This window comes from Nannospalax galili, unplaced genomic scaffold, assembly GCF_000622305.1.
Source record: "Nannospalax galili isolate Female #2095 unplaced genomic scaffold, S.galili_v1.0 scaffold1540, whole genome shotgun sequence".
In the NCBI taxonomy this organism is placed as follows: domain Eukaryota; kingdom Metazoa; phylum Chordata; class Mammalia; order Rodentia; family Spalacidae; genus Nannospalax; species Nannospalax galili.
The window spans coordinates 225323-242135 of record NW_008346083.1 but is presented as its reverse complement, the minus strand read 5'-3'; the positions used below and the strand labels follow the sequence as shown (position 1 = coordinate 242135).

The following is a 16813-nucleotide window of genomic DNA, read 5'->3' as shown; positions in this document are numbered from 1 at the left end:
TATATATATATATATATATATATATATATATATAAAGGTTTAGGAAGCTACAAAGAAGCAGGGGCCCTTTGATTGTCACCACAAACCATACCCAGAGAGGACAAGAATGGAAAACATCCTAGGTACAGCACAGTGTTGCTCTGGAGTCTTTGTTATGAAGGCTGAATGAAAAGCATTAAGTGACTGCAACATTCTGTGAACACGGTGATATTTCTCTGATTTGTTTTCATGCATGTCTGTGTGTGCGTATGTGTAAGTGAAAGCCTGATGTTGACCTCACAAGTCTTCCTTAGTCACTCCCTACCTTATTTTTTTGAGTCAGCATCTCCCAGTTGAACCCAGAGTCCCCCAATATGGCTAGCTAGCTAGCTTTCTTGCTCTGGGGATCCCTTGTCCTCAATTCCCAAGCAATGGAATTATAGGTGGGCTGCTACTTGCACCCAGTATTTATATGGATTCTGGGGATCTGAATTCCAGTCCTCACAATTGTACCACAAGCATTTCATCCACTGAGTCATTTTCCCAGCGCCTCATATTTGTTTTGTCTCTAGCGTCTATTTTAGGTCCTTAACAGAATTCTAGTCTCTGCCTTAAACGTGATGTATGCCTTTTGCTTACTGCCCTCTCCGGGTATACACATGGGTATGACCCACCTGGACTGCTTGCCCTGCGCCTTTGCGTCTCCGAACTGAAGACTGCTCTCACCCAGTCCTCTTACCTGCTCCAACTTCTGCTGCCGTTTTAACAGCTCTATTTCCAGGTCAGATTTCTTCTTTTGTGCTTCCTCTTCCTTCCGCTTTATTACTTGGTCTCGTTTTCTCTTTTCCATCACCTTCTGCAATTCTGGTTTATTCTGGGGGGCAAGACCCCTGAAAAGAAAGCATTGAAAAATAAAATGTTAGCTTGATGGAAATATCTTTCAGGAAAAAAATGTCATTGAAAGTATCAGCTGCAGAAGTAGCTAGACTGTGATGCCTACTACTAAGCTAAGCAATTCATTAACATTACACAGAAATTCACCAACATGGAAAAACATCTTCCAAAGAGTTTGTAAAACCCAAACACAACAAAAAGGCACGGAACACCTTCTGTGTACAAAACACTAGGATGGAAAAGAAGGCTGGGAAGAGTGGGAAAGGTGGGGAGACTGCTCACACAGTAGGTGGGATGGGTCTCCCCAGCAGAGATGAAGGCGGCCAGGACACACAGTGGGTCCACCTGGAGTCATAAGGCATAGCCTCTGACCTCACACATTGAATGGAGCTTAGGGACAGTCTACCACAGCAAAATGGTTCAGGAAATTTCCTCCTACTCTAATTTTTTAGATCTAAGGGGGCGGGGTATTCATACATTTAAAGACACATTCAAGGTTAAGCCATTCCTAAAGGACAGAGGTGGAGTACATGATTCCCTAGCTGCCTGTCCAACATTCTTTCCTCCAAAGCATCCCCGGTATACAGTTTGTCATTTATAATCATGGGAGTCACAGTTCAGGGAAGATGTATATTCTGAGAGAGAACTTTGGTGGCCATTTCGTCAAATGGCCCATTCTCTGATGAAATGCTTGGGGTGAGCTGATGCTAAGACACCTGTTAGCATGGTCTCTCGGTGGGATTTCTATGCTGTGTGTCAGTTCTGAGTCACCTTCTCTCCCTCTGCCATCTCTTGAGGATTTTTCAAGCCCCAGCTAAGATGTTGCATGAGTCCATTTACCTCATTCTTGTCTTCCTCATGTACTACACTAGCTCATAAACAATCTTAATTTCATATTGAAATGCATTAAGCACATTTACAATAAAAATCAAACAACCAGGAAGCAGGAAAAGCACAGGCCTCGGGGCCAACATGCATGCATTCACATGCACACAACTGAGCAGGGATGGGCTCTTCCACGTGGCACACCCAACTGTGGGCACACAGGGGGCCTGTGTCTTCCCACTGTTGGCCTGCTATATTAGTTACTTTTCTGTTACTGTGACAGAAACACTGACCAAAGCAATTTATAGAAGGAAGAGTTTATTTGAGCGTATGGTTCCAGGGGAATTATAGTCCATCTTGGCAAGGAGACATGGTGGCAAAGGTGGCTGGAGGAGGAGCAGGAGCTAAGCTCTACATCTTCCAGCAGGCACAGGAAACAAGAGAGCAACTGGAGATCTAGCAAGGCTTAAGAACTCTCCAAGCCCACCCCCAATGACATGTTTCCTCCAGGATGGCCACACCATCTAAGACCTCTCAAAACAGCACCATCATCTGGGGACAAAATGTCCAAGTACTTGGAGCCTATGGGGGACATTTTCATTCAAACCACCACACCTGCCCTGTGGAGACAGTAGCCTCTAAGGATTCTGTCAATCCACACTGATTAACCAACTGGTAGTTTGCTGAACAACTGTTAAAGATTTCTAAAATATTGCTCTGGCTATGAAGAGTTCAACAACACACCTTTCTCAACCACTTTCAAGGACACACAAATCACATCTACAAAGTAATGCTTATATCACACTTCCTAGTAATCTATATTTGTGGTGTTTTTTGTTTCTTTTTTTTTTTAAATTACATATATTTTGTGAGAGGGCACCTACGCCATAGTGTGTGTGTGTGTGTCTGAGTTATACTCCCTATAGCCCCAGCTGTCCTGGAACTCACTATGTAGACCAGGCTGGCCTTGAACTCACAGAGATCCGCCTGCCTCTGCCTCCCAAGTGCTGGGACTACAGGCGTGTACCACCACACCGGCCTCCGATATATTTTTTAAATCACAATTTTTTTTCGAAGTTGTTTAGAGAGTAAAGATGTAATATAGTCCATCTCTGATGAGGAACGACACTGTTAAAATAACATATGTGTCTTTTCTTAACCTGTTTTCATTATCAGAACTTTTGGTGAGAAGAAAATTGCTATAAGGAAAGGAGGAAGCAGGTGACTTTCATGACTTATTTTCATGGTTTATTTCACAATAATCAAGAACAAACAAGTACATACAGGGGCTGGAGAGATGGCTCAGAGATTAAGAGCACTAGCTGCTCTTGCAGAGGTCCTGGGTTCAGTTCCTAGCACCCACATGGTGGCTACCAACAGTCTGTAACTCCAGTTCCAGGGGATCCAACACCCTCTTCTGACCTCCGTGGGCACTGTATGACACCAGTGCACTTACACACATGCAGGCAAAACATACATACACATAAAAGTAATAAATAATTTTTAAGTACACACAGAATACCATGGAAATTATAGCTTTAATTAAAGAAGATTGTGAGTACCTAACTACTCAATTAGAAGCATTATTAACCAGGTGGGCATGAAGACACACACCCGCAAATCCCAGTACTCAGAAGGCTGAAGCGGGAAACCAGCCTGGGATACACAGCACAACACTGTTTCAGAATAAATGTCACAGGAATCTGTTTTAAAATGAGTTAAGACTTTCTCAGTTTTATGAATATTAAAAACTTTCAATATGAAACTATAGAAAAAACTAAGGGAATTTGGGATTAAAATTTTAATTCTATGAATAATTTAAAATTTGGACATTTTCCCTTCATATTTCACCAGCAAAATTAACTTCAGTTATTATTAAATTTGTATGGCTATGCCAAAGCTGCTGAGCAAATTCTGATGTCCACACATTAAGTTTTTAACCCAGTGTAACATGTGACTGGGTCTAACTATTCCAAGTATTCATTTTCTGCTCAAAGATTTCACCTAATAGTGACAGCAAGATAAAATACTTAGTAATAAAAAAATTTTGGAAAATGGTCCTTCTATGATAAATATTCTCTGCTTATAACAGTCAAGAAGTTATACATACTTAGTTAGAATTTTATCCCAGGAGATCATTTAACTTTCTGGGTTGAATGAGAAAATAAAGAGTGGGCTCTAGACTTGCTGAATCCCGAGTAGATGCAGAGATGGTGTCGAAAGGCAGAAACCAGTCTCTCTGAATTCTGCAAATTCAGAGTTGACCCCTTGCATCAGAACAGTGATTCTCCTCATCAGGTTTAGCATCTACATTAACAAGGACTTCCAATCCCTTATTTTTTTCTGGTTTTAGTTTTATTGAATGTTTGAAATTTCCTTTTTTTTATTTTAAGGGATGGTTTTAATGTAGTTACAAAGAAAATTTGAAACATAATACAGAATTCAGGATACAAACAGTTAAATCATAAGATAAAGAAGTGAATAAATTGCTTTGGGAAGACTGAATTTACAAAGCATTTCGTACAGAGCATCTCAAACAATCTTGATCATCTTTATACCCGCCCCCTGTCCCCACTGGCACTCTTCCATAGTCTACCCCCCTTACTGGAGCCAATATACTCTGTCATCCCTGTTAAGGCCACTGTGTTGTCAGTGCCGCCAGCCGTTCCCCAGTGCAAGTCAGTCCACTGAGTCTAGTCAACCTATCTAGAGTCCCTTGTTTTAGGAAGATCAGCTCTTCCTCATCTAGCAGCAATCAGTTGCCAACATTCCTTCAGATAAGATTGGGGTCTGCTGTTCATTTTCCCAGTTCTATGCTGGATTACTGTCTGCCTGAGTTTGCAATATATTTTGACCATATTTAGACCCCTTCCTTTACTTGCACCTCTTCTATAGCATATATGTTAAGGCCTATCAAGCCAAAATTTGTGTCCCCAAATGTCCTTTGGAACCCAATCCCTTCTTGACTGACCAGCAATTAAGTGTTGGTGGCCAAATGTTCCTAATACCAAGGCATTCCCATGAGCTACCCCTGAATATTATAGTGACCATAGCCAATTTTAAAAACTTAAGATATTATTAAGTGCTTTTCACCTGAAAAAAGGGGTCAGATAATATACCTATATTCATAAAATAAAAAGTTGAATGCATATCCCAAAATCTCCCTACTGAGCAAATTGTGGAAGTACCATTTACATTACATTCTTTGTGGTGGGTGTTATGCTTTGAATCTGAAATGTTCCCCACAGGCTCATGCTTTGAGTACCTGGTCCCTAGCTGGTGGCATCATTTTGGGAAGCTGTGGAGCTGTTAGAAGTGGGGCCTATGTAGAGGAAGCTGTCATTGAGGGCTGGTTCTTAGGAATCTATTATCTCTGGTCCACTGTGATGTGCACACGCTCCTGCTGCCATGATCTGAGCTGCCCCACCATGCTTTCCTTCATGAGTGAAACTGTGAAACCATGAGCCAAAATAAATCTTTCCTCCCTTAAGTTGCTGTTGTCAGGCAGTCTGTCACACTAGACAGTAACCCTGAAAAATCACATCCAGCAGAGGCCCGACCTACTCCTGCACCACAACACCTGTTACCAGAACTTTGGTCTATGCTCCTTGTACTTTCTGGACAACCTGGACAAGTAGAGCTTTCCTCTCACTTCACAGCTGCATGACATGTTGCACCACAGAGGGCTATAATGTGGCCCTTTCCTTACTGTTATCTCCAATTGTTCATGATTAAAAACACAAAGGTGACCAACCTCTATGAGCACTTATATTGATCTGCACTCTTACCCCACTATGTCCCTTGAGTAAATCCATAGCAGAATTGCTAGCTACACATCTCACAATTTGTATTTTGGTGTATCCCACCAACTGCCCTCTAAAAAACTGTAGCAATTTCTATTCCCTCTACCAGTGAATGAAATGCACAACTGTGAAAGGTCTGCTTCATGTTGCCACAAACCACTGAGCACATTCAAGGCCAACTGGAAAAGCCCGAATTCACTCCCCCATGATCTGAATTCCAGACCCATTTAAAGAGCAAGAATGAAGTCAGTGGCCTCCTCACCAGCAACAGCACACAACCACAGAGGGTCTAGGACTCAAGCCATCACAGAACATGCCCCCTTACCCACTCAGATAATCCTCTTCTGACCCAACTTTTAGGGAGTCCTTACGTGGAGGTTGTAATTGAATTATAGTCCTTAATGTTTAATCTTAGCATTTTCTGGTTTCACTGGCCCCCATCTACATTTCTGCCTTACCATTAATTCAAACATACTTTAATCCAGTATCACTCAGACTTCCCCTGTATAGTTTCATGATTTACAGAAAGTATTAAGAAACTATTCACCTGGTAAAGCAGTTCAAAGGGTTGACTGAGCATTTGTTCCAAGGCTTAGGGATCATTTCGGAAGAGGGGACAGAAAGAGTCCAAGAGTTAGAGGTGGTGAATAGCTACAACAAAACAGGTTTCTGGATGCAACAGGGCAATAGTACCTATGAACTCACAGCAGTTGTGAGACAGCATGCACAAGACCTGTGCATGATAAAGCCAGACAAAACCAAGGCATGTAGATGTAGGATGGAGGCAATCATAAAGACCGAATTGATAACCACTGGGAGGGGAAGGGGAAAGGTTTCCTTAAGGGTGTGACCCCTGGTAAGTCAACCATGCTCCACTGGATGGTCCCACACTCAAGAGTATATAGGCAGCACAAATTGGACTCAAGGGGTTTAAATAAAAGCAGACACAAAGTTGGGCAGGTAGGGAGGTGGGGCAGATATGGGAGAAGACAAGGGAACTGATAGGTGTGAATATGATCAAAAAACATTGTATGAAATTCAAATAATAAAAAAAGATTGACTGAAAATGTGGGAAACTGGAAGGCAATGAACCAATGAGAGATATGATGAAATAAACAGGTATTTTTTTGGGGGGGGTCTTTTAGAGACAGGGTCTCCCTGTAGCCCCAGCTGTCCCTGGAACTCGTAGACCAGGCTGGCCTTGAACTCACAGAGATCTGCCTACCTCTGCCTCCCGAGTGCTGGGATTAAAGGCATGCGCCACCATTTGTCAAGAAAAAAAAAAAAAAACACTCTTGAAAATAGAATCTGAAATTATGTTACAATTATTAGTATTTTTGCATGCATATGTATGTGTGATATGTGGTATGCATGTGTGTACGTGCTTAATGTGTCTGAGTGCACATGTATGTAGATGTGAGTGCACATTTGTGTGAGTGCCCACACAAGCCAGAGGTTGCAGCTGGGTGTCTCCCTCGATTACTCCCCACCTTGTACACATTCAGGAGAGTCTCTCATTTGAGTCCAGCGTTCACTGGTTTGGCTCCTCTAGCTAGGAAGCTTGGCCCAAGGATCCTCTTGTCTTTACTTCTCACATGCTGGGATTAGAGGTGGGCTACCACACCCACCCAAATGACCACTGACCCCAAAGAAAGATGCTCAAACCACATTAAACTTAGGGGATCCAGATGGGTAGCTATGCAAAGTAGAGGTCAAGTCTCAGTTTGCACTCATCTGATTCCTCTCATTCACTCACTAATGTATATTATCATCTTCATCTCTATCCTGCTGTGAATCTTTTGTTTATTTCAAGGACCCACTGTGATCTTGAGACATTCCTTAGTTCTTAGCCATGGGGGTGACTGCAGGATAACACACACTAGTTACTAGGTAAGATAAAACAACAGATAAGACAAACCACTTTGGAAAATGTCGAAGTGAAAACAAGCTTTCATTATATGCTCAGGACCCAATCTCTGGTCCTCTAAGCTTATAAGCTTTAACTACTGAACCATCTCCCCAGCTTGTATTCTTTTTTAAAATTAAGTTATTTATTTACTTTTAACGTGTATAAGTGTATTGCCTGCATGTGTATAAGCGCGCCCAAGTCGTGCAATGTCCATGGAGGTCAGAAGAAGGCGTTGGATCCCCTGGAACTGGAGTTATGAACGGCTGTTAGCCACTGTGCGGGTACTGATGAATGGTCTTAACAGACCTAATGGAGAATGCTGAGCAGGAGACAGAGACTTTTAACTGAAAACAGGTCCTAAAACTGGTAAATAAAGGAGCAGCCTTGTATGTCCACAGTGTGAGGTGCACAGCGGGAGACCTGCGAATATTCATCCCCTGAAGAGTGACTGCATTACCTAGTGTTCTCTAAAATGTGCCTGGGCTACCTGCTGCACAGCAAAGGCCAGCTCTCCAGTCAGACTCTGTGATGGCTAATCCTGGGTGTCAACTTGATTGGATCTGGGATTAACTGAACTGAAAGAGATCTTCTTGATTGGATCATCTAAAGCTGGAAGACACACCCTAAATATGGGCGTTACCTTCTGATGGCAGCCGGTATAAAAGACCAAGGCAGAGGAGAATGCCAGGCTTCTTGCTGCTTGCCTTCTCTTTTGCTGGCGAGTTCATCTTGCTGCTGTAGATTGAAGACTAGCTGATCTTTTGGAATTTGTCAGACCTTCAGCGCCAGATTGGGACTACTGAGACATCCAGCCTCGTGGACTGAGCAAGTACAGGTTCTCAGCCTCTCCAGTGTGGTGCAGCCATTGTCGGACTACTTGGACTCTATCCTGTGAGCTAAGCTGATAAATCTCTATACATATATATATTTTCATTCTACAGGTTCTGTTTCTTTAGAGAACCCTGACTAATAAAGTCTCCTTCTATATGGATCTCATGCTATCTCCAATTTCCTCAGCCCTTTCTCGTATCTCTAGAAACAGTGTTAAATCCTATGCTTATTTCTACCCCTATTATGTAATGTTGAGAAGCTGAAAATTTTTTAATTTTTAAATTTTATTTACTTTATGTGTCTGAGTGTTTTAGATGCATGTATGTAAGTGCACTAGATCAGAAGAGGGTGTCAGATTCCCTGGACCTGGAGTTACAGATAGTTGTTAGCCACTGGGAATAGTAGCCAGTGCTCTTTAACCAATGAGCCATCTCTCCAGCCCTAAACACTTCAACTAAAATGTTTTAGATTTATTTTGTATGTGTGTGTACACACATGCACATGACATAGTATTGCATATGGAAATCAGAAAACAACTTTCCGGAGTCGGATGTATCCTTCCACCATGTGGGTCCCAAGGACTGAACGCGGGTTGTCAGGCTTGACACCAAGCACCAAGCACCTTTGAGTCATCTCACCAACCCTGGAAGGCCTATGTCCCGAGTATACTCCTGCCGACCAGGTTCATGACTCCCATTCCAATAGTTCTCTATAAACATGTCCATCCTTCTAGACCATGAGGTTATGGCTTACAATATTTGATCATGGGATTGTGACTTACATTATTTTTTGTCCCCAGCACAAGTCTGGTCACTTTTCATAAACACTTAGCTTTCAACATACTTTGCTACATAATAGAAAACAGAAAACATGGATTTGTTCTTTTCACGGTCAAAGCAAAGCCAAGGTCTACTGATACTCTGAAACAGATCACAGAATCTGAAGGCACTACTGCCTGACAAATGATGACTGTTTTGTTGGGAAATCATCAGTTTAGTATGTCCAAAACTGGGGAGCTGCTGCTGGTCACTGTTTGTTCAGCGATTTTACTCCTGAGCCTCCATTCCTTTTGTAGAAAAATTGGGGGGGGGGGGGGGGGCGGGTATCAGTGCTTAGCTGAATTCTAAGAAACACTTTAGCTGAAAAATACTCCTAAAACTTAGTGGTCTGAATCACATTGCTGTTAAATATATGGCTTTGTGCAACTCAATCTGTTTCCTAATTTCCTAAAGCTTCATATTTTCTGTCTTTCTCTGCTTATTCCTTCTTTCCCTGTCTGAACAGTTGACTCTGTGTGTGTGTGTGTGTGTGTGTGTGTGTGTGTGTGTGTTCACACGTATATGGGAGGACATGTGTATTCATGTGTGAAAGCTAGAGACTAACTTTAGTATCTCCCTTGATCACTCTCCAGCTTCGTGTTGAGACAGAGTCTCATTTAAATCCACAGCTCATGGGTTCAGCTGGTCCAGCTAGGCGGGTTGCTCTAGGCACCCTTGCCTCTGCCTCTCAGGTGCTGGGATTCAGATGATACACAACATCTGCATGGCATTTACACGGGTGGTAAGGATCAAAACTCTGGCCCTCACCTTCCCAGACCCATAGCTTCAGGCAGTCCTAGCTCAACTGTTCCAGAACACTGACTTTAGTTCAGGCAACACAACGTAAAAAGAGTGCATGCAGCCTTTGAGTTTAGAGAGAAAATGTTGTGAATCCTGGTTCATGATTTAATTTGAACAGTCTTATGGTCTTGACCAGGCTGCCCCTCTTGACGTGTTTCTTCATCTACAAAGTGGGGGTAAACAATGTCTTTTATATAAAAATTAAATAACAGCATTAAAATGCTGGCATGTGAGCAATAAGCTAGATCCTATCTACCCTCCACTTTCCAAGAGGCACCATCAGCAGTCCTAGCTGCACTTTAAGGATTTGCTATGACTGGAAGTGCATTTTAAAAAGAAAGAAAAGGTGGTTTTCAAGTAAAAAACATGAATATATTTTATATTATGAAACATAACAGGTTTTCAATACAAAAATCTTACATTGTTAGGTGGCATACAACAGCCTTGTAATTTTAACTCTCCCAGTTTACTGATCTGTCCAAAATGACTTAAAATGCAGAGGACCTGAACTGGCAAGATGACTCAGTGGGCAAAGTGCTGTACAGGAATGCCTGAGATGGGATTCCCAAAAACAAAATTAAAAAAAAAAAAAGCTGGACACAGTGGCACGCAGCTGTACCTCAGTGTTGGAAGGTAGAGAAGGAGGACCTGGGGCTCTCTGACCAACGAGTCTGGCCAATTAGTGAGCTCCAGGTTGAGCAAGAGACCTTGCCTCAAAAGTAAGTGTGAAGAAGTGACCAAGGAAAGACATCCTGATGTCAATCTCTGGCCTCTATGCATGCTTTCACACACGTGTGTACACAAACATACACACAGAAGGAAAGAAAGAAAGAAAGAAAGAAAGAAAGAAAGAAAGAAAGAAAGAAAGAAAGAAAGAAAGAAAGAAAGGAGGGAGGGAGGGAGGGAGGGAAGGAAGGAAGGAAGGAAGGAAAGAGAGAGAGAGAGAGACAAAGGTCCCACCCAGTCCAATACTCAGAGTGCATTACAAAATAGATTACAAAGAAGGCGGAAGATGCTTTGCTTCCTACTAAAAATGTAACAGAAAGATGATGATAATTTAAAACAGTATTTCAAACAAAGCAATAAAGACATAAGGAAGAGCATTGTCATCTAGTAAGTCTAATAAGTTTCCAGAAGCCTCTCTGTGCCATTCAGAAACAGCAGCACAAGCAGAATTTACATTTGATTGCTACATTTCCCAAAATGTCATGCAGAAATTCAGAGATTTTAAATTTAAAAACATATATTCCTCTTCTACGTAGATACTTTTTTATCTTAACCTATACTCTTTTATCTTAACCTAGCCCCAGGACACAGATGGCAGAGAGAACCAACTCCTGAAAGTTGTTTTCTGACCTACACCACACACACACACACACACACACACACACACACACACACACACACACAGAGGAACAAGGGCACACACAAAATAAAAATTATTTTTAAAAATAAGCATGTATTTAGAAAGAGGCATAGAAAGCTCTACCAGTAGCAGCCACACCTACAGGTGCAGCACTGCTTCATGTAGGGATGTCCTGGCTCCAGGTTGCAAGGTGGAAGGAAGCCTTTAGCAGGACCCACAAGCAAAACCCCTTTGAGGTCTTTGTAAATACAATAAAAATGAAATCTGGCTACCTTAAACATCCCTGAAGGAACACAGTGCTGAAGAAACTGCCATACCTTTTTTGATTCATAAGTAGCTCTCTGTGGAGGTCTTGGTGGTTTCGGGACATTTTGACAGGATTGATCAGCTTCTGGGGCCTAATTAGTTCAGGATTGTCATCTTCTATATAGTCTGGCTCAGCCATGATGTTTCTTGGAATGTGACAGGAGTCTTTAGGGTCAGTATCCTCAAGTGGGCTGTCTGAAACAGAAAGAGGAGAAACATTTGTCTGTGGCCTTTTCGGTCAACACTTCTGTCACCAAGCTCAGGCCCCAAGAACTGTGCCTGGCCTGTCACACCTGGTCATGCTGCCCTTCCAGGTCCATTCTGGGGAGATCACTGATGAATCTTCCCAAGTTAGAAAGCAATGGGGCAGCACAGGAGCCCTGGAACCTGACTCCTGTCACTGCCAATCACACTTTGAGTTTCAAACACATAGGCCACTTTCTGCCACTCCAAGTTGCCTCAAAGGCAGCCTCACAGGAAACACCTGGGTATGAGTCTCAGCTCTTTCCTCAAGTCCAACCAATGAATCTGCACTGTGGCAACGCACAAGCCCCTAGTCTGCACGGGGGCAAAGCTTCTGGCACTGAGAGTTCATGGTAGCATGATGCTCCAGTTGAGTTCCCTGCAGGCATCATCCTACTCAGGTCCTTTCAGGTCTGAGCTCAGACTGAACAATTACAAAGAGGCCCGACTACATGATGAAAGAGAATCTACACCAGTATCCCACTGGCTACATGGCCCATTTAACTCCACTGTGGCTGCTTGTAAGAGCAAGCTCTCAACAACAAGGGCAGCCTTTTAGCCTTCCCTCCACTCATCCACTCCCCAGGACAAGAATTGAGGAAAAGAGGCAGGAAAGGAGGTCGGCAACCTGGCAGCCAGACCCTTTAGGGGGTACAGAGAGCAAGTCTCTGTAATACAGGAGAACAATGTGCTGTGTGAAGTACTCGGGAAGACTCACTTGACCTTTCTGGGCCCAAACTTCCTCTCGGCTCTTGCGGGTCTTTCTGGAGTTGTTCACTTGACTCAAGAGTCTACATCCTCTTCAAGGAGCAATGCAGGAGAGTGGGTATCTGTCTCTTCTTTCTTAGACACCTGCAGCTAGCTAGGGCTGTGTGCAGCATGTAGTGGGTACCTGTGAATGAGTCCTAATTCATGACAGAAGGAAAACCCCAGTGAAGGCTGAGGCAAGAGGAACAGGACAGACTCTGTGGCAGAACGCAGGTAGCGGTCAGTGCCAGTGCATGACTGTCACGCGTCCTAACTAGTGCAGACCCCATCGCTGCTCCCTGCACTCAGAATGAACCTGGCAAATACTTCCTGATAATTAACAGGCCATTTATACCTCTCTGTCCCAGTATGGTGACTTAAATTTCCAAATTCAAAATCAGATACAGGGCTGACTACAAAAGAACATTCAATCTTGTAATTCCCCAGAAAGTCTCTGGTACACAATATACAATGACCAACTGATTACTTCCATACTACCTAGATGTAACAGTTGTCAGAGAACAGAGGAAGGCGTGGGAGGGAAAGCCACACCTGAAAGGTCGGCATGCAGCACTGCCACGTCCCTGATACATTCTGTCACAGCACACATCAAACGCAGGGCAGCCATAGGTAACTGCAAGGGTGAGGGGCATCTCTCCCCCAGTTCTAATCCCCAGCCCTGCCAGCCCTGTACATGGCAGATGCTTAAATAACATTGACTACATGAAATCTGTCCTAAGAAGAACAGAGAGAGTCCTTCCATGAACAAACTCTCAAACCAAAGTCAGCTTCGGTCCTCACTTCTGCCCATGAAGGTCACCCACAGTACACTACTAAGGAAGGAGTGCGGCTGCTCTCTCTCAGGGCAGAGGGGGCAGAAGGAGAGGAGGCAGGGCCTCTATCCATAGACCCTGGCACTGCAGGAGAGCTAAGACACCGGGGAAAGGAAAATGTGTATGTAGCGGCAGATGGCTATAATCAAATAAGTTTGAGTTTGAGAGTAATCAGGGATGTCTCCCTGACTCCTGCCACCAGCCTGGACACTAATGCTGGTACGTTAGACATGGCATGTGCAGGTCCATATTCAACTCCAAAAACAACCCTATGAATTTAAGAACCAAAATCTTCACAGACAATAAGTAAAGGAACCAAATCTGAATACTGTGCCCATAGTTCTACTGCCAGGGGCATAAAGCTAAAGCCCAAATGCATGTCCACAGATCTAAAGCCCAGGTTCACCAAACTGCACTGTCAAACATTTTTATAGCAACTTTTTTTTTGGTCTTTTTGAGACAGGGTCTCCCCATAGCCCCAGCTGTCCTGGAACTCACTATGTAGACCACACTGGCCTTGAACTCACAGAGATCTGCCTACCTCTGCCTCCCCAGTGCTGGGATTAAAGGCATGTGCCACCACGACCAGCTTATAGCAACTATTTTTGAAAATTAACATGAAATTAAAGAGAATAAAAGCCAAAGGATAAGTCAACTAAAATAGAAAAACATCACTACATCATTTTAAATACTTGTGGTAATACTGTACTTACGATTAAGGCTCCAAGCTATCAAATGATGAGGAATATATGACAGTTATTCAAATACTCCCTAGATGCTCGCTTCATAGACCTTTTAACCAAGAATGCCAGCCACCCTAACCAAGTGGAGCAGTACAAACCTTGCACATAGTGAGTGAGGGACCCATCCCAGCCTGACCTCAGCACTCTGCTCCCAGTGTTTCTCCTTGGTTGAAATCTCAAATGCACTAGACACACCTGACTATAGAAACTAAGAGCAGACTCTTTCTAGTTAATCAGTAGACAAAGCAGGCCACATGCTTCCATAAAAGGACCTGCTGCTCTGCTCAAGCCATGGATAATCCCATGTCATGACTTACATTCATTGGAAGAGTACTCCAAAGGTCAATGTTTCAAAAGGAGGGTTCGGAACAGACTGGAGGCAGGCAAGAAAGAATCCCAGTGCTGCTGTAACTCTAAGTGAAAGCATTTTAGGCCAGGATGCTACCAACAACAGGCAAGCAGACAGACCAAATGTTTTGTGACTTCTCTTTTAAATTTCAAATTCCTGGAAGACCTGCTTCCGCAAAAAACCAGTGGGGTAAGATGCACCTACATGGGGTCTCCAGCTAAACAGACACAGACCCTGGAACAGTGGAGCAGAGCTGTAGAGCTCTTTCGCAACCACAGAACAAACACTGACCCTCTTCATTCTCACTGTCTTGGGAGCAGGGAGAGAGCACAGCAGTCCCACAGCCCAAGTCCTGTGCACAGACCATGAGCCTTCTGTGGCCCACAGGGCAGGAGTGCTGGTGTGTCTCTTACAGCCAACCACAGTGAGGTTGGGGAAAAGGGATGAACTGGCTGGGGCAGCATCTCCTTGTACCCTGTATAGTTAACAGGGTGGCTGATGCAAGAGCTGTGAGCTGGTTTTCCACTCAGGAGCCAGGATGCGAGCAAAGCAACATCCAGCTTGATGCTTTTACCCAGCTCTCCTCCCTCTGCCAGTCATCCCGCTCACTGCCCCTAAGCCCGACAACACAATTATGACCATACAGCATCATGTCTGCCTTGCAGAGCCCATGCTCCAACTCAATGGACATAAACACTACTTGCAGCCCACACTTTCCTTGGCCTTCCTCCAGCAGGCCTTGGCCACTGTTGTCCCCTCCAACAGGCAAACTGGGCCTCCTCAACTCCATCTGTAGATCCCTCAAGCCAAACCTCACTCATCCTTTTAGATGCAGATGCAGGTCAAGTCTTCCAGAAAATCTTCCCTAATTTTCTGACAGCAATTAAACTCTAGTCTCTGTTATGGAATTTTTTTTCCTTTCTTCTTGTATTTATTGATTGTATATTCAGATACATATACATAATTTCAGCAATACATATGTGTGTATATCTTTATTTCATCCCTTCGTTGCAAATCTTAGCGCCACCTTGGATTTGTTAAATTAATACTCCTAAATGAAGTAGCAAAGTCATGGGTTGGCTACCAGTACAGGGAGCCCCTGAGCTATTTGAATTCCTTAGCCTCTTGAAACAGTTCTCAAAGTAGGGGTGTGGTACGGCCAAGCAGAGTCTTCACTAAGCATCAAGCAACCAAGAAGCCTGAGAGTAAAGAGGAGACAGAAAATTCTACAAGTAAAAGGGGATGTTACCCTTACATCAAACAGCTCTTCTAGAAATTAACACAAAGACATTTGATTCTACTGGTCAAGGAACTGGACCATGAAGAAAGGTGCTTGTTGGCTGTTTTAAAGCAAATATCAAGTCAATGAAAGAAGAACCAGTGCTGCTCAATGAATGAGGAATAAAACAGCTGTGATATCTTAACAAGGCTTAATTTCCTTGAGCCCAGTTCCCATCGCCATCTTTGAAAGTGAATGCAAGAATTAATTATAATGTGTCTAGGTACTCTCTGTAATCCCTGCCATGAACAGGAGTACTCAGTAAGTAGAGCTGTTATTAGCCAAGCCATATAGTCAACACCATTACATACCTATTTTATTTAGAGACTTTTGGCTATGTTTTCTCCCAAAACATGAATTCAAATGAATAACTCACAGCCTTCCTCACTGATTAAGATCCAACAGGTATGCGGGGGGGGGGGGAGGGGGGGGGGGGGGGTGGGGGGGGGGGGGGCAGGTGTGTGTGTGTGTGTGTGTGTGTGTGTGTTCATGTATGTGAGTGCATGTGTATGCATTTGTGTGTGGCAGACAGAGGTCAACCTCAGGTGCCATTCCTCAGGAGCTCTTCTACCTTGCTTTTTGACATAGGGTCTCTCACTGGGACCTGGGGCTTGCCCATTAGGGATAGTGGAGTTGGTCAACAAGTCCCAAGGGATTCACCTGTCTTTGCCTCCTGTGGCGCTGTGATTACAAGCACATGCTATTATGCCCACCTTTTTACAAAGTGCCGCAATCACACTCCTCATGCTTCCACAATAAGCACTTTACCTACAAACAAACTCTTCCTGCAAATGCTAAAAGGTCTCTCTGTCACATGATCAAGGTAACACACTGAGTTCTGATGGCTCTAGAGAGCAGAAGGAGCCGCTGGGAGGGAGCTTCCTGAAATATTTTAAGCCGTGGAAGAACAGAATCACCTCTTTTTTTTTTGGTCTTTTTGAGACAGGGTCTCCCTATGGCCCCAGCTGTCCTGGAACTCACTATGTAGACCAGGCTGGCCTTGAACTTGCAGAGATCCGCCTGCCTCTGCCTCCCGAGTGCTGGGACTACAGGCATGCGCCACCACGCCTGGCCTCAGAATCACCTT

The 16813-nt window shown here is 43.7% G+C and overlaps 1 protein-coding gene across 2 annotated transcripts in view; it reads right to left on the bottom strand.

Annotated features, from left to right (window-relative positions):
* Nucleotides 1-16813, bottom strand: part of LOC103741616 (protein FAM107B) — an 81883-nt gene that overhangs the window by 2786 nt on the left and 62284 nt on the right. The window contains exons 1-3 of one of the 2 annotated variants that reach the window (XM_029568016.1): nucleotides 14197-14252; nucleotides 11544-11727; nucleotides 719-869 (exon numbers count right to left, since the gene is read on the bottom strand). In XM_029568016.1, coding sequence (XP_029423876.1) covers nucleotides 719-869; nucleotides 11544-11671 — 279 coding nt within the window. In that variant the 5' untranslated portion in view covers nucleotides 11672-11727; nucleotides 14197-14252. Of the gene's footprint in view, nucleotides 1-718; nucleotides 870-11543; nucleotides 11728-14196; nucleotides 14253-16813 lie in introns of those variants that run through there. The other variant, XM_008842505.3, reaches the window with a different exon arrangement.